A 23,360-nucleotide genomic window follows, 5' to 3' on the forward strand; every position below is an offset into this window, starting at 1 on the left:
AGGGGGAGACTCTGTAATAGGACAAACAAAAGAAAGGGAATCATTTCCACAGGTGAATACTATTACAGAAGCGAATAACGAGCCATACATCGAGCAGGAGCAGGTTGCTTTTCTTCCATCTAACATCTAACAACACTGCAGAGCAAATGCCATATGATACTGTAATAGCATGTTTTTTTTCTGTGGTCTGTATGAGGGTTTGGTTGTCGTAGTACACACCTGGCGTTATCGTACATTTCCAGTACGCAATTGAACCCTGTACATGAAGTAGCTCGGAAGTATTATTTGAGCATTAGATGTTTTATCGTGAAGATTTGACTTCGTGCAGCTGCGTCCGGCGAACTTTTGCGACTGCCGACGAAACCCAAGAGGAGCATTTAATGCTACCGTTACGATTGCTGGGTGCAATACAATGAAGGGGTAAGGTCCTGTATAAGGTAGGACTTTCGTATTGTTAAAGTATCATTTTAAAGATCGCTTTGTGAATTACACGCACACAATGGTGTCATGATATATCATCCTAACAGCGTCCTTGTGGCTTATCCGATAAATAAGTTGGCTTATACAAGAACGGACAAAATCGTATCCCTAAGGACTGTACTGACTAGTGATGGGTAAAGTTGGCAAACACCCGGTGTTGATAAAAAAAAACTCCTATAATTTCGGAACCGACTACGGAACCGGGTGGTAGGTCCAGGCAGCATTATCCGGAGTCCTTAGGAATCGTCTGGAGCTGTCCGTAATCGCCCGGAGTCGTCCCGGGTCGGTCGGAGTCGGAATCGTCCAAAATCGTCCGGAGTCTTTTGGGGTCGAAGTCGTTCGGAGTCGTTCTTAGTCGCCCAAAGTCATTCGTAGTCGAAGTCGGAGTCGTCTGGAGTCAAAGTCAGAGTTGTCCGAAGTCGAAGTCAGAGTCGTCCGGAGTCGTCCGGAGTCATCCGGAGTCCTGCGGAGTCGTGCGGAGTCGTCTGGAATCTTTTGAAGTTGGAGTCGGCCGGAGTCGGCCTTCGAAACAAAGGGCTGTTTACAAAGTGACCATAATAAAATCACTAGGCCTGATCACAAGGTCAACTCCGATCGACTCTGGACGACTCCGACTCCAAACGACTCCGACTCTAAACGACGCCAGGCGATTCCGGACGACTCCGACTCCAAACGACTCCGATTCTAAATGACTTCGACTCTGGAAGACTGCGACTCCAAACGACTCCGTCTCTGAACGACTTCGGGTGGAACTAGTGATTGCTGGAGTCGGATTGGAGTCTTCTATAGGTCGGCAACGACCGCCTAGGTCCTTACACCAAAACGAAGAAAAAGAATATGAGCAGGAGATGAGAAGCTTTGAAAATAATGTAGAAATAATGTATCTTATTAGAACCTAAATCTGTCATGAGTGGGTTGTAAGTTGTGTTTTGCAGTTAATAAACATTTCTTGTAATAAGTAAGCAAACGGTTAAGAAATAAGATTAGAAACGGTTCATATGAATTAAATCCACATACAAAATGTGGAAACAGTTCTATTATCCAATAACGCGATATAAAACCTATACATAATACCACAGCCCAAATTCTGTATATTTTATCGTATATAAATCAATTTAATTGATGCTCAATAGCCAACGTTAAATAGCCATATGGCGCATATCTCTCTATTGATGTTTCTAGTTTGCTCTGCTCCATTTATCTTCCTAATGCCTTAAATGTTCGATCACCAATAGACTTTAAGTTTGCTGTGAAGTAATTACAATATTTTTCCACCTTAAAACATATTACCAATATCAATTTGCAAGAAATATTGCATTTCAAAGATTACGTGCTTAGTTTATCCCCATACTTCTATCACTCAATCCCATTACTATTCAATCCACTTTGCCGGGCTCTTGGAGGGAATGAATGCATAAAAGTAAACAGGAGGAGATTGCATAAACATTCACTCCTTGTTTTTCTAACATCATGGCTATGCTCTCCTCCCCTTGGCTGCTGCTGCTGCTGCGCCAAGGTCAAACGGAAATTGAGCTGCGACGGAAAGATGAGATGGATAAGGTAAACGTGATTTAATGTCACGATTGCATCTTTCCGATATTTGAGTCTGCCATCACGATCGATCTTCGTTCGAACGCCCGGTGGCAATGAAAGTTAATGTTACTTTTTACGTGTATTTGAGGTTTGATTTAGCTCTAAACCTCAGTATTGGCAACCTCGCCGTGCCGGTCTTTGCCGAGTAGTAGCAGCATCAGCGGCGGCAGCAACAGCTGGATTTGGTCGGATGCAATGCCATTGGTACTACGTTGCAATCACTGGAATCGTGTGCTACGGGGCGAAGTGTGATACCTGATTTATCGCTCTCGAGTTGAGTATTTTCCATCGCGATACGTTTCTAGTTGCATGTTTTTTTTCCTCCTTTTCTCCAGCGCATCCAGGCTGTGTGAGTGTAGCCTTTAGTTGCAAATTTATGAATCCTAACGGTGAGTGTATGCGCGCACACTGCTACTCTTCTGCTACTAATGTTCGAATGCGCTAAATCCTTGATTTCAAGGTAGCCTCCATTATTCTGCGATATACATTCCCATTTTGCATCGCATCCATTCAAAGAAGTGGTGTGGATGCTTGAAAACGGTGGTAGTACTGGTGGTTAGTCAGTTCTTCCCATCATTGTGTGATCGCGCGCAGCAACACAGTACACAAAACAATGGCGCACGGCCTGCAACAATGCAGCTGGAAAGCTTTTCCCTAGCTCTTTCTACTCGCCGCCACGTGCACGTGATGTTTCCATTCCGGGGAAAGTAGTATATTATAATCATCGAGTCCTTGATAACATTGCACAGGCGAGCTCTCATTCTGTGTGGAGAATTAATTTTTAACGGGGCGGCCCCATTGTTGTAATGCACTTTCATGATACATCTGGCTGTGGCTTTGTTCAAATGGGAACAATGTGTCCTTTCTAGGGCTTTACTAAAGCACTTAGTTTCAATTACTACGCATTGGTCATTCTGCATAAGACCACTCTGTCCCTTTGTATTGTTTGCATGCCCTAAATCGGTTGGTGATTCAAACAGTGGAATTAATTCTACAGCCAAATGTTATTCCATTTGTCAGACCTTGAACCTTCATTCTTGAATCTCTGCCTCAAGGTTCAATGTAAAATATCCTTACTGAAGAGGGAAGATTAAAAATTAACAGCTCATCTTGGGCGTTTCCCTCGGTCTACGATTATTATTTTGGCTTAGTCTCAGGCTTTTTTATGGCAGATTTAAGCGCTCTCATAACTTCACAATCTTCCTAATCCCTTTTGGGGGGGAATGCTTACGAAAATGTGTTACGAAATTTGTAATTAAAAACAATATTTATGAACGTTTTACGAACGTTAGTTAACCTTTTTGTTAATCATAATTTTATGTTATCGATTTTACTCTATAAAAAATATACTTTCAATAATTTACAATTTTCACATACATGATGGAGATATATCGCCTTTAATCGGTAGCGATGCCATTGTGAATGCGAATGTGAATTGTAACAGACAGAGGATTAAAGAGCCTGATGGCAGCAATTTTGTATGGGGATTTTTCGTTTTGTTTTTCGCTGTGGACTACACCGTTTAGAGCGGAGCTACGATTTGCCTGCCTTTCTCAATGCCACTGCTAATAGTCAAGAAAATCTCACTCAAAGAACAAACGGAGCTGAAAATTGTATTGAGCACATCTGTCTCCCGCACACTCCATCCTCACAACACATACATCTTCCGAGGACGACTTGTTACATATTTCGTAGAAAACAGCCCCGATGCTGTAGGATCCATCGGCCATAGCGGCGAAGTTGTGTACGTCTCACGGTTCACTTCAGACTGTGACTGGCTTGAGAAGCAAGCTGCTTCACATTGGGGTTGGTGAATGATGATACAAGTGTATCTGCTTGTATCGGTTGAAGCAACTCTGTGTTCAGCTATGTTGCTACATGATTGCAACCCAACGGGGCATGGTGCGTCGATTGTAATACATCTAAAAAGCAATCCAGGTCGATGGAAGTCTGTAAAATACCGAGTTACGATGATTAGTGAAACGATGGTTTCGAAGGAACACGAGACAACGATGTGCTGGAAATATGCTGATGTATTGTTTTATGTTTCGTTTTAAGCATCCTATAACATTGAAGTTCCCTTCTGTCGCTTAATGAGCATTTTTAACATATTTTTTACCATTGAGAATAAAAGGTAATTTACAGTCCTGAGTGCTCTTGAACATTTTAATAATTGAAGGACGACAATAGGATTTCACAAGTATATCACATAGGAATGTTGTTTCCTCTTTTTGGGTAATTATTTTCATGTCATTTTTGTTTCCCTACTTTCAACCATACTTGATATTTATAAGTATAATATAGAGCTCACTTTAAGACACGTTGTGTATGTTTGAGCATAAATTAGAGGGTTTTTCAGGGGTTGTCATAGTTTTGGAACACTCTTTCTTGACTCTTCTCCATGGGTAGTTAACATTATATGAGGCGATGGCGATTGGACTCCATAGCATCTTTTTTGTACAAATCCAATACGAATTTCTAAATAACCTGCCCCCAAAAAGGGTGTTATCAGAATCCAATAGAGGAGTGATGTATAGTAGTAAGCAAGTGTAGCTAGTGGCAAAATTTGTTCATCCTTCTTTATTCTTATTTTACTCCATGGCTTTTACTGTTACTGGTGGTCTTTATCCTCATGTATGGGTTTGGCTTTCTGTAGCTGATAAGTGGTTGTTAACTAACTTGAAGTTATGAATTATATTATGAAACTGTTTTTGGTGAATGTTACCCCTCATATATAAAAGATCGATGTGTAGTTGTGACGTGATATCCAAAATTTTAGAACATAGCTAGAAGGAACAGTTTGATGCAAAAGCTTCAAACTGATCTATTTTTTCAGCCCCAGCCCCCTGCTGGGAATTAATTACCCTCAGAAAAGCATACCAAACATATCACTAGGAAAAAGGAGACCACATAAAAACAGCATAACCAAGAAGCTTTTCAAACAATTAAACACTGAATAAACAACTTCACACACCCTTCAGAGCTGTTGCAACACAGTTCAACAAGTGTCAGGAGCAGTCATTAATCATTCCCGATAATAGCTTCTGGTGGCTTAAAAAACACATTTTCCCAACAACCTACGATCAGCTTCGTAGCCCTCGTCAGCAGCTTCCCTGCTAGCTGCGCCACGACTGACTTGAATCTGTGGTTCTTCTGTCCATCACACAAAGAGGCGGCGATGGTTTTGTGGTTTTGCCGTTTTACTGTTGCCACCGTGGGGTTGTTTTTTTGCGTCATTTTTAGTAGGGATGGTTTTTCGTGGAAGTTTGCATGTTTTGGTAGCGATGTACAAAAAAAAAAAACGGATTCCCATGGACAGTTTTGAGTGTGAGTGTTTAACACACCCACCTATCCATCCTTTTTTGCCTTTGGTTCGATAAAACATGCAACATGGGGTATCAATTTGTGTGGCACCTTTTCATGTAAATTTGATTATGCGAACATTGTAGGTGCAGAATTTAATTGAATCGCGGTAGATACTGGTGCCGGGGTATGATTTAATTTTCGTTGAAATTATAAATTCGATATTCAATTAGGCACTGATTGGAAGGTGAATTATATGATTGTTTTGATACGGTGTAGTGCGTGGAGAATAATATATCAAGTGTTGATAATTAATGTTAAACAACCGAACAGAGTTATGCAATGTTATGTGCCATTTTGCGTTTTGAAACAAACGTAATTCTTCTGTTTAGACGTGTGAAATGTCACTAGTGCTTTAACGTTCTTACTTACTACATGATATTGTAAGGCTGCATCATTTTTCGTTGTTGAAAAACTCACATTTTAATACTGTGATTGGTTGTTTCTTGTCTTTTTTTCTTCCCTATGTTGCAAAGAACTTATCGCTATCTACTTACAAGAACAACCTACACAATCAAAGCTACTCTTCTTGCATGTCGAAGGTGAGGGTGACGTGTTTGCCCCGTTGCAGTGATAAGATTGGAATTTCGGATAACGTAACGTTCTGTGTAACGTTCTGTGTCGCTGCTGACGTTCGGAACACACACACACACACACTTACACACACCCTGGTTGCATAAAACGCTACTAGACGAGGTCACACAAATCAGATGCAATCGATAGATCGATCTGTCTTGCTCATAAATGAAGTTGTTGTACATCACTGGAGCTTGTGCTTGAGGTTGACATTTTTTTTTTAAACGAGAATCAATCATGCCCCGGGAGGAGGAAGCCCATCGAATAGTACGGTAACTGGAAATGTATTTTATTATCCTCAAAAATGGTACTTATGACACGGCAGTATTTTGAAATAATATTCGATGTTGTTAAAAATAGGAAAGTGACATAACAAACTGTATGATTTGTATGTTTGTAGCTTTTGCACACATTTACAAAATTATTTGTAGGACAATTTCACGTTTCCTGTATCAAATTGAAAAACTCTGCAATATTTTAGGCGGAATAAATATTGATCATATAAAAAAACCAAGCATATACAGGATAAAAAAGCAATTGATTTTGTTATTGATGACTTTATAGCGACTGTTGAATAAAAATGTTATTTCTTAGAGTGCGAAACTTTCATTTTTCTCTCGCCGACATCTCGTGTGTCATATTTCAACGACACACATATCGTTTGTCATTCCTTTCCTTCTCCCCATTGGACGGGAAAAGGGGTATCGGATTTATCAACTGTGCAGAACACGCTTCATTGGCCATTTGATTGGAGTCATACTTTTTCTCCGTTCTGCGGCACACATCACATATCGGATACTTTTTCGGGGGGCGGCGAGAGAGTTTTGATCCTATCCTTTTTTTATCGTCTTTGCTGAATCGTCAATATTTGTGGACAAATCACTTGCGAACGACGATATAATGCTGCTGCATCGACGAGAGCTATGGCGACACGGTTTACCAAAGACGGAAAACTTTTTGACGCTTTTTCGGGGCCGATTGTGTGCTGTGTGTTGTGCCTCATCGATCAGGTTCCTTTCAGAACTTCCATGATACACATTTACGGATGCGGCGGAAAACTCGCTTTTGCACAGAATGTACAGCTTTGATGGGATCATGTCTGTTTGATGATGTTTTCGGTAATGAGATGACTTTATGTTTTGCACATCAGTAAAGCTTGCCCGGCAGCTCTTTGATGTATCAAGAGCTTTTGCTGCGAGCAGATGGGAGTCATCCGACGAGATGTGATGAATTTGTGTAGTGTTTTGGAAAATGGGGTTTTCATATCTTTTATGAGCAGAGATGGTTCTATAAGATAAAACGTACCTTTTATTTGTATTGGAAAATTATTACACTTTTGTATTTTTTCTTATTCAACGTAATTTAATTATTTTTGTTGTTTTATTTAGCTGTCTATTTTTTTGTGCTGGCGCATATTTTCTTCTTTGGTTGTTTCATTTATGTCTTGGTAGTTTATTCAGCCAGAGTGACGACTTCGACTCCAACTCTGACTCTAAACGACTTAGACTCCAACTTCGACTCCCGACGACTTCGACTCCAACTCTGACTGCGATTCCGGACGTCTTCGAATCCAATTCCAATTTTATTTCCAATTCCAATTCCAACTCTGGATGACTTCGACTCCCACTCCGACTCCGAGTTGATCGACTCCAACTCAGAATACAGAGACTCCGGAGGACTTAGACTCCGGACGACTTAGACTCCGGACGACTTAGACTCCGGATGACTTAGACTCCGGATGACTTAGACTCCGGACGACTTAGACTCCGGACGACTTAGACTCCGGACGACTTAGACTCCGGACGACTTAGACTCTGGACGACTTAGACTCCGGAATACTTAGACTCCGGAGGACTTCGACTTCGGACGACTATGGCTTCGAACGACTCCGACTCTAGACGACTCCGACTCTAGATGGTTCTGACTCTTGATGACTCTTGAACTCTGACTCTAAACGACTTAGACTCCAACTTCGACTCCCGACGACTTCGACTCCAACTCTGACTGCGATTCCGGACGTCTTCAAATCCAATTCCAATTTTATTTCCAATTCCAATTCCAACTCTGGACGACTTCGACTCCAACTCCAACGATTTAGACCCCGGACGACCTAGACTCCGGGCGTTTTAGACTCCGGACGACTTAATTCTGGACAACTTCGACTTCGGACGACTCCGACTCTAGTTGACTCTGGACGACTCCGACTCTGGATGACTCCGGACGACTCCGATTCTGGATGACTCCGACTCTGGATGACTCTGACTCAGGATGACTTTACCCAACTACGTCGGTCGTCTTGGGTGTGTGTATGACTAGGTATATTCTTTTGAATGCCGTCCGATGCTACCACTTGCTCGTAAACTTTTATTTTTTTCAAAAACTACCTTAGAGTAATATTAGTGTAAAGATGCTTCCATCTTTCTCAAATTAGTGTTGGGGTAAGAGGTGGGACTTATCATCATCATCATCATCATCATCATCATCATCATCATCATCATCATCATCATCATCATCATCATCATCATCATCACCAGGATAGTCCAGTGGTTCAAGTATAAGATTATACAAAGTGTTACGCTGTAGTTGCAATTGGAATTTTAATTTACTGTTTCGTTGAGGGGTAACCGCAAACTGTTCAATTTCAAATGGCTTGCAAAGCGAGTGCTACCAAAAGGAAACCATACACATCGACAAAAGCCGTATTACAAGTGCACTAAATCACTATAAAACAAATTTGCAAACCACGAACCGACGTTGTAACGATTGGAGTAAACGTTCGAAACGGAGCCAGCTGGTTGTGTGAGTGTTGTTGTTCGCCCCAAAATTAGAGTTTAAGTATTGGCAATGAATTTACCCGTTTCTATCTGCTTCGTCGTCAATTCCCAATGGGGAATGCAACGTTGTTTTACAGCGAAGCGTACGAAGAATGACGAATAAAACCACCCAAATGCATTTCATTTATCCGTCCAATACTACTACGGGCGTGGTGTGATGCAAGGAGGGTTTTTTCGTACAAGCAATATCCTGGACGGGTTTCGATGTTTCAAGCACCATCCGTACCGTGCATGGCATGGTTTCGATTTCTCCTTCCCCCAGTAATCCCGACTTGACGCGTCGGAAAATGTCGAAAACTCCCACAGGAAGTCGAGCTGTGCCGTGTCGCTGTGCCTGCTGTCCTCGATAGAGATTCAGGATTGGAACATACGCAAAGAACTGTCCGAGCAGTGATATATACAACAACAACACCCCCTCATGTGCTTGAGCCTTGTTTTGTGTGACGGTGGCAAAATTGGCCGGGGACTCGCTGGACGCCAATTTCAGGCAACGCTGGGATGGATTTAAATTAGAAAACGATTTTTCCAATCGATTGATTGACTCTCGGGGCTCTCTACTACCTGGTGTTTAGCCTTCCTCTGCCGTGTTACAGTGCTGTGCGTGACTGGACGATGTTCAGATGTTAGAATTCAAAAGAGAGCAAGCCTTCAAGCACCACATGTGTGTAGGACATCTGGTGTGCGTCAGGCTGTGACTGTGGGGCAGTAAATGGTGTGGGATTCAAGGAGGGTTAATGGAATATTCATAAGGTGTAGCACTCGTTTTGAATTATTTACCAGTTCACTTGGGTTCGAACTGGAACGGATGTTACAGAAATGTTGAGCCTAGAGTGTAGAGCGCGGCCACCGATGGTTTTGGGCATGAAACGGTTACGTCAGCCAATTAGAGCAAAATCGTTGCTTGATTTATGGGTGGCGGACGATTCACTTGGAGGGTCTTCATTTTTGTGCAATTTCATGAAATGGTTTCGAGGTGCTTCTTTGCAATTCAAAACGTTGTCTACACGACCTCATTTATGATAAAATAATGTTGTTTATTGATTACCGTTTTTGCGTAATTTATGCATGCACTTCAACTCAAATTCATGACCTGATTTGTCTTGTTAAGGGCTTATCATTACTTGCTCATAACAGGTCGAGGATAATTTATTGCATTTAAAGTGAAAAGCCATATTTCCTAAAAGTACAACTGGAAAATTACTGTTCTAAAAACCAACGAAATACACTTCCAACACAAGTAAAGGTAAGATTTTCCGCGAACAATGTAATATTTTAATTTAATGTGAAATTTGATGAATTGTATTCCAACGGGCGACTGTTGGGCCAACAATTTATTATTAAATTAATTTCAACGTCAATACGTTGCTATTTCTTTTGTGCGAAATAATGCAAAATGTGCGGACAGTAGTGAACTGTGTGGTGTGGTATGCATTTCATGATTGCTGGAATACATTTATTTTTCTGTAAATCCAATTCAATCTAATTTTGTCATAATTTCTGTAGACATCCCTTTATTCGAAACACCGACTCAGGAATACTGTTAGGCGTTGTAGTGATGATTTGCTTAACATTCACCTATTTGAATTATTTTACATCTTATTCTCTCAACCTGGCAATATTTATCTTTCCGTTGCTGTTTCGTCGATGGAGACGCATGGTTGTTTACGACAGCAAGAATTGATGTATTCCAGGAATATTTTAATCGAATCAGCAAAACAAAACGAACCCAATTTCATTGGCCATTGATACGTCATCAAGCAAAAAAGAAAGTCATCACGGTACGTCATTTACTTGTGGAACCACAGCGAAAGCAATAGGAAGCTAGAAATAATTGGTTCTGCCAATCGAGGCTCAATCTCAGCTGCCTGGTGGTGGTGGTAGGTCAATTGAGCTAGCCGAGTCCTGTTGGCAAGATAAACGAAAGCACAAATCTCCTGTGGTGTGGAGAAATTGCTTCCTCTCCAACAGGTTCTTGGGATCAATTCTGTCCCGTTTCGAAAATTAGTTCACCTTTAAAGATCCGTCGGGGGTCGGGCTATGCTCCAGATGCAAGTTTGTTATACACGGTCTGCTCTATCGCATGTTTTGGTTCGATTTTGCCTCCCAAACGATTAATCAATATTTGCGGATTCTCTATTTAGGATGGAAGTTCACCCCAATCACGAGTGTGTTTTATCGTTCCCTTTTCTCGGCGCGCTCTCCTGATTGAAGTCAACAATCGTGAATTCTTTCCCACCACCGAAAGCTTATGAATATATTCAACTTGCAACACCATCCTTATACACTCCGGTGGTGGTGTGCCACTCCGCTAGACGAACCTTAATTGAGGAAGTGAAGCCAGTGGCACCCGGGAGTAAGGATCGAAAGTTTATGCCTTCGGGTCCCATCTAGGATGGGTTGTTTTTTTTATCGGGGAAAAACCCCTGCAAGGCAACCAGGAAACGATAAAAAGAAGCTGACTTCTTTTCTTTCCTGTTGTGACTGCCCAGGCCCTGTTCGGTCGCGGAGCTCGGTCTGGGCTGTCGTCCTGAAAACAACATTTTTTGCTGGCATTTTCAATTACTTCCATAGGCTGCTGAAGATTAAATTCTTCTCATCGTGTTGTTTGTTTATTCAGGGCGGCTTCCTTCAAGCCTCTCGAACACACAGGCAGGAGGTGACTTTTGCGTGGCAAAATGGAATGACATACGACGCAGTCATCTCTGGGGCACGCAGGACTTGGACATGAAACTTGATAAAAAAGGGACGTTTGATGAAGAAAGAGACAAAGAGCAAGAGAGATAGAGAGAAAATAAACTCCTCGAAGGCACATTTTTTGGTGGTTTTATCCGACCCGCATGAAAACAAGCAAATAAAAGCATCAAACCCCTCCTGCTTTCTGCGTGATAGAAACAAAATCTGTGCATAAGAAATATAATCCCTACCTTATTATAGCTTGAATAGCAGAAAAACCGTCCCTTTGATGAAACAAAAAGAAAAAGCCTACTGCTGTATGATACTGTGGAAGTATTTTAGACTTTCGTTTCTGTTGCTGGTGACTCTTGGGTTAGGTAATGTAAACAAGAGTAGACCGACATAAAAACAGCATAAAGGAAGGGACAGCAGTTGGATGTGTTTTGTGTCTTCTCTGTAGTCCGAGCTAAGCACTACAACCAACCGTTCCTAATAGTTTAGTAATAAAAACATGTGTAGGCCGGGTCTGGCGGCCCGGCATTTATGCGGATTATCTCAAACGAAAGATCGGCAACCCAAGCTCAGTTTTTTGCTCTTTAATCTAAATGCTTGTTACATGGCTGTTTAGCAGCCGTTTTTTGGACAGTGGATAGGAGGTGTTTTATTCTTAAAATATTATTAAAATGTGGCAGCATTTTATACAAAATTTGACAGTTGGCGGCAATACTCCATACAAAACCACACACAAAACAAGCCTGCGATTTTCAGCCTAGATTATTTCAGCCTCAAAGCTGGAATTAGATTCGAGTACCTGCTCGAAAAAAATGTCAAAACAAGGTGGTGTTTTCATTTATCCCGCCATGCAATTGACAGCGATTTGCGAGGGCGCGCGAAGGCTCGCACGCCATACAAATTCACAGTCCCAGAGCCCTCGCATTAAAGAGCTTGCGAGCCTAGGCAGTTTTTTCGCCGCTAGTTTTCTGCAGTTATAATTATAGCACCCCGAGAGCAGGTGCAGTTTATAGCATACTAAACACCTGAATTTTGACATTTTAATTTGAAAAAAAAAATCCACAAAAATAGATATAGTGATCTTTTCGACTAAAAACACCGAAGAAAAAATATGAATAAAAAAAAGAATATTTAAAATACCATAAGATTTCGAGCAGATGATACTACTCGCAACCCTCGCAATGTTTGACGGGATCCCAAGGTGCATATAAGAGAGGTTAGGTGGTGGAATCTAGACTCGAAGTGTTTCTAGAATCAAATGTGAGTGTAATCACAGCCTTTTTTTTATAAACAAATTTGAACGTCACTTTTTGACAGGACGGGTAAAAACTTGTGCTCAAACAGGCTTTCGGTAACTTGACGAATACACAAAACATCAATACACAAAACATCAGCATTTAATGATACTGAAGCGATAAAAATCAACCTTCTAAATACATACACCTTGGGATAAACCCACCTGTATATTATAACCACTTAGCTACTTAGTTATCAAAACTGCTTGAAAACTTCTATACAAGGCAAACAGCTGACAGGGTGAAATTTCAGGCTACGACCTGCAATGGGAAAGAGGCCCAACAAGAATAACAATTAGACTACCTTGCATTGCAAATCGATGGAATAAAACATGAAGATTTAAGGAATCCAAATTGGCAAGCCCTTCAACGAGCTGCAATAACGTGAAATGCTCCTGCAGGCTTCAACGGCTAGTCCGAGGACTTTTGCAGTGAAATGTGTTCTCTGTCTGCATTTGTACACGCAAGGCTTCCGAACCGGTTCTTGGATTGAAGGTATTGAAAGGATTAATTTAATTAACAAAATTACGTGAAAGCACGTTACCGCCAGGCGTTCATCGTTGTGTCGGACTGTTTCAAATGCTGTTCGTACCAATCCTGTGGGGGAGAGAAAAGGTGCTTAACAATGTAAACAACAAATGGCTTCCAACGACGGGATGATTAGGGGAAAAACGCGGTCGTTTTACTCCGTACACCAGTAATGATTAAAAGGCTTGAAATGTAATACCTGAGTACGAATTACACTTACGTTGAATTGAAGAGCAGCGACGTAGTATATCGTTTCTCCGCCGTGTTAAGTTCAAAAGGTTCGCTCTTTGTGCTTGTGTGAAGCGTTGGTGTGGTTTGTGTTGAAGAGGAAATATAAAAATGTTATTTAATGTTATTCAAATATTCTTTTGATCAAATTGATTAAACTGACATTTCGATGGTTTCATGGAAGCGCTATTACAAAATGCGTCAAAATGTTCATAAGTCTCTGTTATTACTCTGCTGACTTGTGTACGTATAGAATGGCGTTAGTTACCGCACAAAATAAGCTTGCTTTCATGTAAATATCTTGTAAATAACACTTTGTAAAGATGTGTTTCATGTCAAACTTTTCAATCTATTACTACTGACAGAACTGAAGGTTTCGTTCCTTCCCTCGTATATATATTGTGTTGTTGGTATGAAAAATAAAACTTTTCCAATTCGATGCTATTCAACAGTATGCATGCTTAAATTTCGCTGAAAACTTTTCCAGTCAATATATCCTTTTTTTCAGTTCTCAGTACTGGGTTTTTACTCTGTTTTTGTGTGTGTTGCAATATTGAATTCACCAAGTACTTAGAACCCGTCGCTCAACTATCAACTTCTTCATTGCAAGTGACTTGAATTTGCAGCCCGCCACAGAATGTCTTCAATCAAACTATTAAATTATGAAAAGTACTGAAATACATTGTCCGTTCTTTCTCTTCCAGCTACATCGAGCCTTCCGGAAACGCAACCAACATGCCTTCGTTAGGGATATCGTGTGTGCGCTATATGGTGTTTTTCTTCAACTTCCTGTTTGCGGTAAGTTTAACTACACTGCATTAAATATGCAGCCGATGCATGTTCAAAGTAATGGGACATCGTTCAGCTACCCTCCTGGGGATGTAATGAGTTGAAGAGCAAAGTGAATTAATACTGATTCGATTCAGTGTGTAGGCTGACAAACGGGGAAATGACCCTGCGTCTAATACCACCAACTATCATCAACCGTGAACGAACATGCTTCAGGAAAATAATGCCATTCTCCCACTGCAGTGCCACTAGTGTCTCCACGACCCAACACTGTTTGGCAGCGTGTTTTGCTGCAGCGAAGAACTTTTGCCATCAAAGTTATGCCAGTGTGCACCGAGTTTAGCGGGGATAGTATTGCAATTGGTTGCATGCCTCCAAGGGCAGAAGAGTCATTAAAACAGGCGACTGCACACCCAGTCGCAGTACTTCGAGCAGGAAGAGTATGCCACTTATAATACCCGTCTTCCATCGAGCAACTTTACTAGAAGCGATAGATGCACCGCTACCGGGGATATGATTAAAATCAATTACTCTAATGGAAGGTAAATGAGAAGTGCAATCGAATCGACTTCGATATTGGATCGCTTGGTTCGGTTCCATCATGGCGCAGTGATGGTACATAGTTTTAGCTGTTGGCAACATTGAGTCAAAGTTTTGGTAGTTATCATTTGCCAAGACTCTTTTGGCAAACAAAGTAAGAGACGGTCTTACAGGCGGGTGGGGGTGCATTTTATGGGGTTTAAATTAGCTGAATGAAATGAATGGAAGAGGTAGTGTATTGCTGAGCTAAGTTAAAATCAGCGTGTTAGGGGATTTGCTGATTGAATAAGGGAGCTTATTCTGTGGTGAATTTGTTGATGAGCATTTAATAATCGAGACTCAATCGATAGACTGAAGGTGCAGCCGATCGAATGCTTACTTACGGCTATATGGATGCATTTTGAAACTAAAAGTTTTAGTGGGATGTTATTATCTAATTAATGTACTTCATCCTAATACAGGAAAATTGACAGTTTTCTTTTCAAAACTAGTATTTTCAAGCCTTATTCGAGCTTTTAACTGTCCATGACGCATAAGAGGCTAAAGATTACCTTATGGAGCTTGCTCACACGGTGCTGCCTTGTTCTCATCGAAGCTGTAAAGTTTCAGCACGTCCTTGGTATTCTATGGCAGTTGCCTAAATAATGAATACTTGTGAAAACGAGCGTTGAGAAACCCCATAACCCCGCGGGCTTAGACTGAAACAAAATCCATATTAGCGTCACGTACTCGATTATGATAATCAGAGGTGATGCTCAAACAGTAGGTATGACCAATACACGCTTGGTGACGTTTTAGCAACCAACGTTTGGTCAGTCACTTTGTCATGACTTTTTTACCATGATCAATTCTGCAAAATGTCACTGACATAGTCATGACAAATTCTGACTGAAACAAAATCATGTCAGCGTCACGAGCTTTACTGTGATGATGAGAGGTGAGACTCAAACAGTTGGTGCGACCATCACATGCTTGGTGACATTTTGTGCAACCAACTCTTGGTCAATCAGTTGGTCGTGACATTTTCTGTCGGTGACCATCACGTTAGCTATGGGAGATGTGCGGTGCGTGCGAGTGATCCCAAGCAACAAAATCAGCATCCTATTTCGCTCAAATGCTTCATCATTCTACCCAACAGATCATAAAATCGGAAAAATGGAGAAAGATGTTCTTGTTTTGTTGCTTAGGCCCACTCGCCAAGTATGTTCTAAGCATACCATAATTATCATAGCGAGAAAAGGTCTTGACCAAGTGAGTGATCAAGAGTTGGGTGCTATAAAAAAATGTCATATAACATAACATAACATAGATTGGTCCACCAACTGTTTGAGTCTCACATCTGATCATCACAGTTGTGTACGTGAGCTGATTTGAGCTTCGTTTCAGTCATGAGTGTTGGTAACTGAAATAGTGGCATTTGGCAACACTGTTCACACCCAGAAAATGTCATGATTATACTTCCGACGGCATTAAGCTCCTCAGCTTGTCAGTTAGACGTTATCGCGTTAGACTCAATCATTCGCATGTCGTGTTCGGCATGTCATGGCGCACTTTCATTGAGTATCAGCAATAAACATCAAGAGCTACTCCGGATATGTTTATTGTTTTCGGTGATGATCATTACGTGATGGTCATGACATTTCGCAGCACTGGTGCTGACCTTGAAACCGAGATAGGTGAAATCTTGGACGATTTTAAAAGAAAAGTTCAGCTGAACTGCTCTGAGGTCTTAGTTGTCGGAAAAATGGCTTGCTTTTATGTAGAATTCCATTAATCCGGCCCATTACACGTAAAGTATGTCTGGTTTTAAGGTGATTAGTCCGATTACCGTTTAAGCCGCTAGAGGTGCTAATCTTTTCCAACACATACATCTAATGCCCGTTTGGTTACTCCATCCAACTCCAAAGATAGGAGTTTTTTTACATATCACAGTCTAATTGAGCAGCAAAACATATTTCAAAGAGTGTTTAATTGCCATAAACGCACTGTCTTGTATACGTGTATGTGTGTTTATGAAATTGAATAAATTGAAATAATTTTACAGTCAACTTAGGGGCAAAAGTGGACAGTTCCTGGAAGGTTTGAAGTTGTTGCAAATGTTGGAATGTTTGTTAATTAAATGCTCCTGCATTAAACAGAACAGTTCGTGTCTTGAAAAGATCACACAAATATGTTTCATCCTTATTTAAAACTATTGGATCGTATACAACTCGTTACGAAAAATATTGGATTTCTTTGCTTCAAATAAAAAACAAAAACAAAAATTGATTGGAGACCAGTCCAGCGCCGCATACCTTTTCTTCGGTGGGTAATTTTACACGACAAGAAGAAAAAAAGAACAAAAGCTTCACCATCAAAAGATATGGTGCAAAGTGGCGAACGTATTCTGTAAAACGATTTCCTTAATCCCAAATTCCATCTCGGAAAGGGCAGCAGGCAGCGGCAATTGGCGATAGCGCCGGATAGCCGGAACCGAAACGAATCCTCCTCCTTCCCCTACCCCCCTTTTTAAAGCCGGATAAAAGCCGGAATTGTAAAGTAGGAAATTACTCGAAAAAAAAAAAAGGAAAATGTGTTGACTTTCTCCGGGGACGGTCGGTGGAACCACCAAGCTACGGAGAGAGAGACAGCATTAGCTGCCTAGGCTGCCGGTAATAGACGGTGCTTAAATGAAATGGACCATGGAGCTCTGTGAGAGAGGAGGGGTGTATTGGGGGTGTCGGTGCTTTTGAAGGAAGGTTTTCTTTTTTTTTTGTAACCGTAACCAAGAATCCCTCTATAAATTGAACGCTTGCATGCGCAAAAGTGTTTCAATTCCGGTTGCTAACCGTGTTTTCGCTTGGGATCACTGGGAAAGAAGCGTGTTTTTCTATCCGATTTTGTATGTATTTTTTCCTCAATTCTATTGATTGGAAAATCAGATGTTCGATGCTAAAGCTTCCTGTTTGGAAGGGGGGATGTTATTGTACAAACAACCCGGTAGGGGACTGGCCAATGTTAAACGGAGCGCATACAACTCGGGCTTTCGAAAAGGGTAAATCAAATTGTCAAAAAGCAACATAACCTTTCGGTGGAATTAACAATGGTAACCTTCATTCAGTGAAATCACCTCCCCCGGCAGACGGTCTATTAATTTAAATTATTTACATCCATCGCATAAATCATTTCCTTTTACCACCCTTCCCTCAACGATAGCCTCAGTAAACGCAACCCGTAGATCCGAAAAAAGCCGTCTTAAATCATATGTTTTTGCTGTAAACCATTCGTGTAAACGTTTGCCAATGGTTTCTCCCACTTTTTGGATGTTTGTGAATTTTTGATAAATGGCTGGTGGGGAGAAAATTTACATTTTTGGCGGGGGCCACCCACACTCCCCGCAACTCTTTGCGTAATAATAATTTCATCCCTTCACCCTCACGTATGTTGGTTCCCGTTTCGCTGTCGCGCACACTCTTATCGGAAACACGGTGTGGTATGTAAATGCATACATCTATCTGCCTGCCCTTCTCGTGAAGGATCACTTTCCAACCGGGTTTGGGGCTGGGCTGGGATCCGTGGGTACGAAAGATAGCTTTGGTTGAACGGAGCAACGCACGTCGGAAGTGTGGGTGAAAGTAATTTAATTAAAATGTTAATACTGCGTACAGCGACAGTACCGTACCCCTCGTAGTACGTACACAGTGTCTGGTTTCGCGTGTTTCCTATCTGCGCCCGGGCTTTGACTGACAGGTTGGGTTGAATTTCGCAACAATTACTGAGAGATTTCATGTGTTGAGTGTGTGTGTGTCTGTGTGTGCTCTGTAGGCGCGACGATGCACGAATTCCGTGGCGCATGGGAGGAAACGATCAGCGAGCTTCAATTGCACCATCAGAGCGCAGCAGAATGTGTACCATCGATAGCTTGATCTTTTTTTCGCTCTCTATCTTTTTCTCTTCCGCTGTATCAATGTCATGGGGACGTTATTAAATTATTTTATGCATCTGCTCCCTCCCCTGACACGTGAATACTTGAAAAATCTGGGAAAATCGGTTGAAATGGAATCAATAAATTACAATCAACTCGCGTACATCGGCTGTATTGCGTGTTGTTAAATAAAGTTATACTTTTATTTTAAACGTTTATATAATAATTTGTTTTTATATAATAATTTATATAATAATTTGTTTGCACATACTAAATTAAGATTAGGTCCTCAACATTTAAGGACATATTTTCAGTTACATATGTACAGTATTTAGAAGTATTTTTTTTATAATGAATATTTGATAAATGTTTAAAATAAAAAACTAAACCAAATACAAAGAAAATAATGCTGTAAATCCTTTTGTATTACATCATTATAATTATCTATCATCATTAACCTATGAAATCAAACTTAAACTTAGTTAAACTATAGTTAGTGATTTTTTGGTAAAAATGGTTGATAGGATATATGCATTAAATTAGACACTATATTAAAAAAAAAACCTGTATAAATTGCATGTAAAATGTTTAAAAGAAAAACTAATAACAAATGTTGTAAAAATAAGAAAATATTGGGTACATTTTGCATAAGAATTTCTAAAATAAAATAAAATCACTATCGTCCGCTCCCACCAACGGAGACGCCCAGTACTTGTCGAACTCTAATGGTGAATATATTTAAAAAAATTGGATGAAAATATAAAATGAAAGCTAAAATTAGAGGTTAAAATTAAAATCTCTGTTAAAGCGGATTCTCTGTTTGGGTACTGGTTTGGGAACTCAATGGCTTAAACATGTTTATTTATTGCTTTTTATCTTACCTGCTTTTATTTAAATATTTGAAAATTGTAAGTTGTGCATTCAAGCTCTTAAATAATATAATTGTTTATTATTATTTTATATTTTTATAATATTTTTTATTGCTTTGATTTTTTTAATAAAACATGAGTGCATGTAGTCTTAATACATTAATATTCTTTAAAATTTCTTTTTACCAAAAACTGTCAAGACAGCTGTCTTTTTTGTAGAAATATGTTAATTTATTAGTAAGGCTATGAATGAAGTTAAGCTCTGTAAAAGCTCTTTTCAACTCCTTTTCAACGTTTCGTATTTGAAGTGTTTTTACTATGCTTTTAATTGTATTACATCATTCAATTTTAATACTATAAAAAGGGACATAAATGCCCAATGTACATACTCACACGTCAAGTGCACCAGCATCCACAAGTCCATTGTCCTGTTACAACAAAATAATCCTATGAAGTGTGCCGTGTGCCTGACACAACATCTCTCAGCCAAAATCGATCAAATTTATTTAAAAAAAAACCCCACCCTTCTCCTCTTCACGTTCAATCCTCTTTTCGATGCTACCGTTGTCGCAAATCGAATCGAATGGTCAATGTTGCACTGCAAAGATAGATAGGTACATAATTTGCATGCAAAAAAGGCACCCCTTTTGCTCTTGGTGTATCTGTAAGTTGTCTGTAGATCGATGCGCACTACCGAGACGGGAGCGCTTGTGACACAAGCGCAAAATTAGATTACTCAAATCAGTCAACCTATTTGCGCAGTGTGAAGCGCTGCGAGAGATATGCTAATGCGCCACTCGTGCTGGACTCTTGTGCTGGAACTATTGTTAGGACGAACAAAGAAATGCAACTGCCACAACATTGCCTGTGTCACACACACGCGCACAGGGGGATTTTGACGTGTGGCTAGCATGGGTCAGCTGAAGATTGGCACTCAGCAGCCCTGTGCAAGAGTGGCCTTTAATTGAGCATTAGGTTGAGCGAGCGATGGGATGACGATGGACGAGTTGCAGCTTGCTCCGCATGCCATCATGATTAGCACTAAATTGATGGTTATTACGATGCACCGAATGAGCTCTCAAGTGAGAACAGTAATTATGTGGCCCAACGGACAAAGAAGCGAATACAAGCGATTAGAAGAACGTGTTTACATAGTTAAAACGATTGGCCTTTTAAGCGCTTATCATCTTTACTAAATGTTACGCATTAAACGAAATGCTTTTTTATGCAATTCCACACTGTGTTGCATCAATATCTGTGTTGCACTCTGGAACCTTCAACAGTTGAATGTTAAAGATAGCAAAGAAATGAGTTGCTTTCGGCACAGCGTTTTTGAAGCCCTGACACTATCTCTGCTTGAATCGTGTTCGAACATGGCTTGTTCCACTGACTTCATGTTCGCAACAACACGATAGACATCGTCTACTGTCGGGCACAATTGGATCGTTATCTACTATCCTCCTCGCTGTTGTCGTTTTTTTTTTTCGACAGAAGTCGACAGAAGCGCGTAATAACTTCATGAAATCGATGAACATGTATCAGTAGCGGCGGTATGTTTGAGCTGGAACGAAGGATATTCTGAAAAGATAAAAATTATATTCTAAATTTTATTAGATGCCCTCAAATATTCGATTTTTTTACTATGTTACTATTTTACTGCACTGCTGAAGCATTTACTTCCGTGTGGAAAAACATGAATATTAGTAAGGGAATGTGGAGTAAAAGGGCCATTTGTATTATTGGCAAATGTAACTTCTGCAAATGTTATTTCTAATGATCGAATTTAAATACAAACTTTGGTTCTCGCCATGGACGGTTCTTAACAAAAGATTTCTTAATACATTACAGGGTTTTCCAAGTTAGTTTCGAATGTAAACATTGTTATTCGCCGCGTGCGGCATGTAAATCCACATCAATCTGATATTTTATTTCCATCATAATCATTTTTTATTTCTTTAGCATGATTTTCAACACGTCTCAAACTGGATTGAGTTTGACAGCTATTTGTTATGTGTTGAAAATCATGTGTAAGAACTGAACTTTCACTTTTAAGCAAATACACCATTTGACAGCTGTTGAAAAACATGTTGGATGCGGTGAAGAACAACGTTTACATTCGAAACTGACTTGGAAAACGCTGTAATGAAATAAAATAAATGTTAAAAATTATGTTTATTGGACAGTCTTAAAAATAAGCCTTAGTGAGAATTAGATAAATAGTTGGAGAAAATAAAGGATGTCAATTCAAAAAAGTGACATTTGCAGAGTGTTCCGGGGATCTCATAATTTTGGGCGCATTTTATTGTATTTTCAATTCAACGTTCAGATAAAGTACAGTTCCCATAACAAAGACTCAAGAAAGTGTCCCCTAAATTGTAAGAACCCTTGAAACCCCGAATGTGTTGCAAATCATACTGAAGAAATGAAATATCAGAGTAATGTGGAATAACACTTTGCACTCGATGAAAAACAATGTTCACATTCGAAAGTGAGTTGCAAATCTAGCTTAAGACGTGTTGAAAATCATGCTGAAGAAATTAAAAATCAGGATGATGCAAATGAAATACCAGAATGATGTCGATTAACATCTTGCACGTGGTGAATAACAACATTTACATTTAACATTAGGTAGAGATAGGTATATAAGAGACGCTCGTAAATCTAGTGTTAAAACTGACTTCGAAAACCCAGTAATGGAATACAGGGTTTGAGAAAACGGTGAAAAATGCTTTTTACATTGGAAAGTGATTCGATAAATCATGTGTTGTACGAGCAATGTGATATAATTGTTATTTTATTGTATTTCCTAAATTTATTAGGATTTTATTTCGACCAAATCGTACGAAATCCTTTATAAAATGTTAACAGAATGGTTCGATAAAATCGCATACGGTAGAACACACTAAACCCCTTTAATTTTCCTGCTGTGGAATCCAATAGGAATTTCCCATGTGCTCGTCCAATAATGGTGTCGTAGATTTAAATTCCCAACACATAAAGTTCACTTCTCGGAAGAAAAGACATAAAAGTGCTCCAAAATTATGAGAACCGTTGAAAAACCCCTGTACTCCTTTCAGTAATTCTTTCCCTTAGCCATTCTTCGATTCCAAATGCCCCGAGAGAGAAAAAGGTCCTACAAGATGAAAACGAATTCGACGATCGGTTTCTTCCACGAACAATTTTCCATCTACTAGCTATACCAAATCGCGTTCCCGGTGCAGACAGCTGATCATTTTCTCACTATAAAATATTGATTAATTGTGGCGAGTAAATTAGTTTTTACTCCACATCAGCAACCCACTCACTCCCACCTCAAAGCTCTCTTGAGAAATTCGTTCTAAGATGTTTTAATATTTTATGATTCGCCTCGAATTTCCCACCGGGTATCCGGTGGGTGGTGTTGGTTGAAAATAATTCAAAATAAGGCAAAACGTCTCACATTAAAGCACGTACATGAAGTGGTGTGTACTCTGTTGTGTACTGGGCCGTGCCAGTGTATATGGCCTCATCTCATGCAGTGTAGGGCATCGTTCATCCTTTCAATTGTTGCAAAGGTCGTTGAGGTTACATGGGGTTTGCGTCTGGGTCGTTCGGAAGCTTTTAGAAGCAGCATCACCGGGAAAGCACACCTGTGCTTTGCATGCTGCTACAGTCGGTAAACTTCTCGCGCTAAAAC

General features: G+C 40.2%; 1 protein-coding gene across 2 annotated transcripts in view; it reads left to right on the forward strand.

The window, feature by feature from the left end:
* LOC120955361 (CD63 antigen-like) overlaps positions 1-23,360 on the forward strand; it is an 86,489-nt gene that overhangs the window by 55,698 nt on the left and 7,431 nt on the right. For both annotated transcript variants that reach the window (XM_049608453.1, XM_049608454.1), the window contains exon 4: positions 14,287-14,380. In XM_049608453.1, coding sequence (XP_049464410.1) covers positions 14,318-14,380 — 63 coding nt within the window. In that variant the 5' untranslated portion in view covers positions 14,287-14,317. The remainder of the gene's footprint in view (positions 1-14,286; positions 14,381-23,360) is intronic.

Source organism: Anopheles coluzzii, chromosome 3 (assembly GCF_943734685.1).
Source record: "Anopheles coluzzii chromosome 3, AcolN3, whole genome shotgun sequence".
Taxonomy (NCBI): Eukaryota; Metazoa; Arthropoda; class Insecta; order Diptera; family Culicidae; genus Anopheles; species Anopheles coluzzii.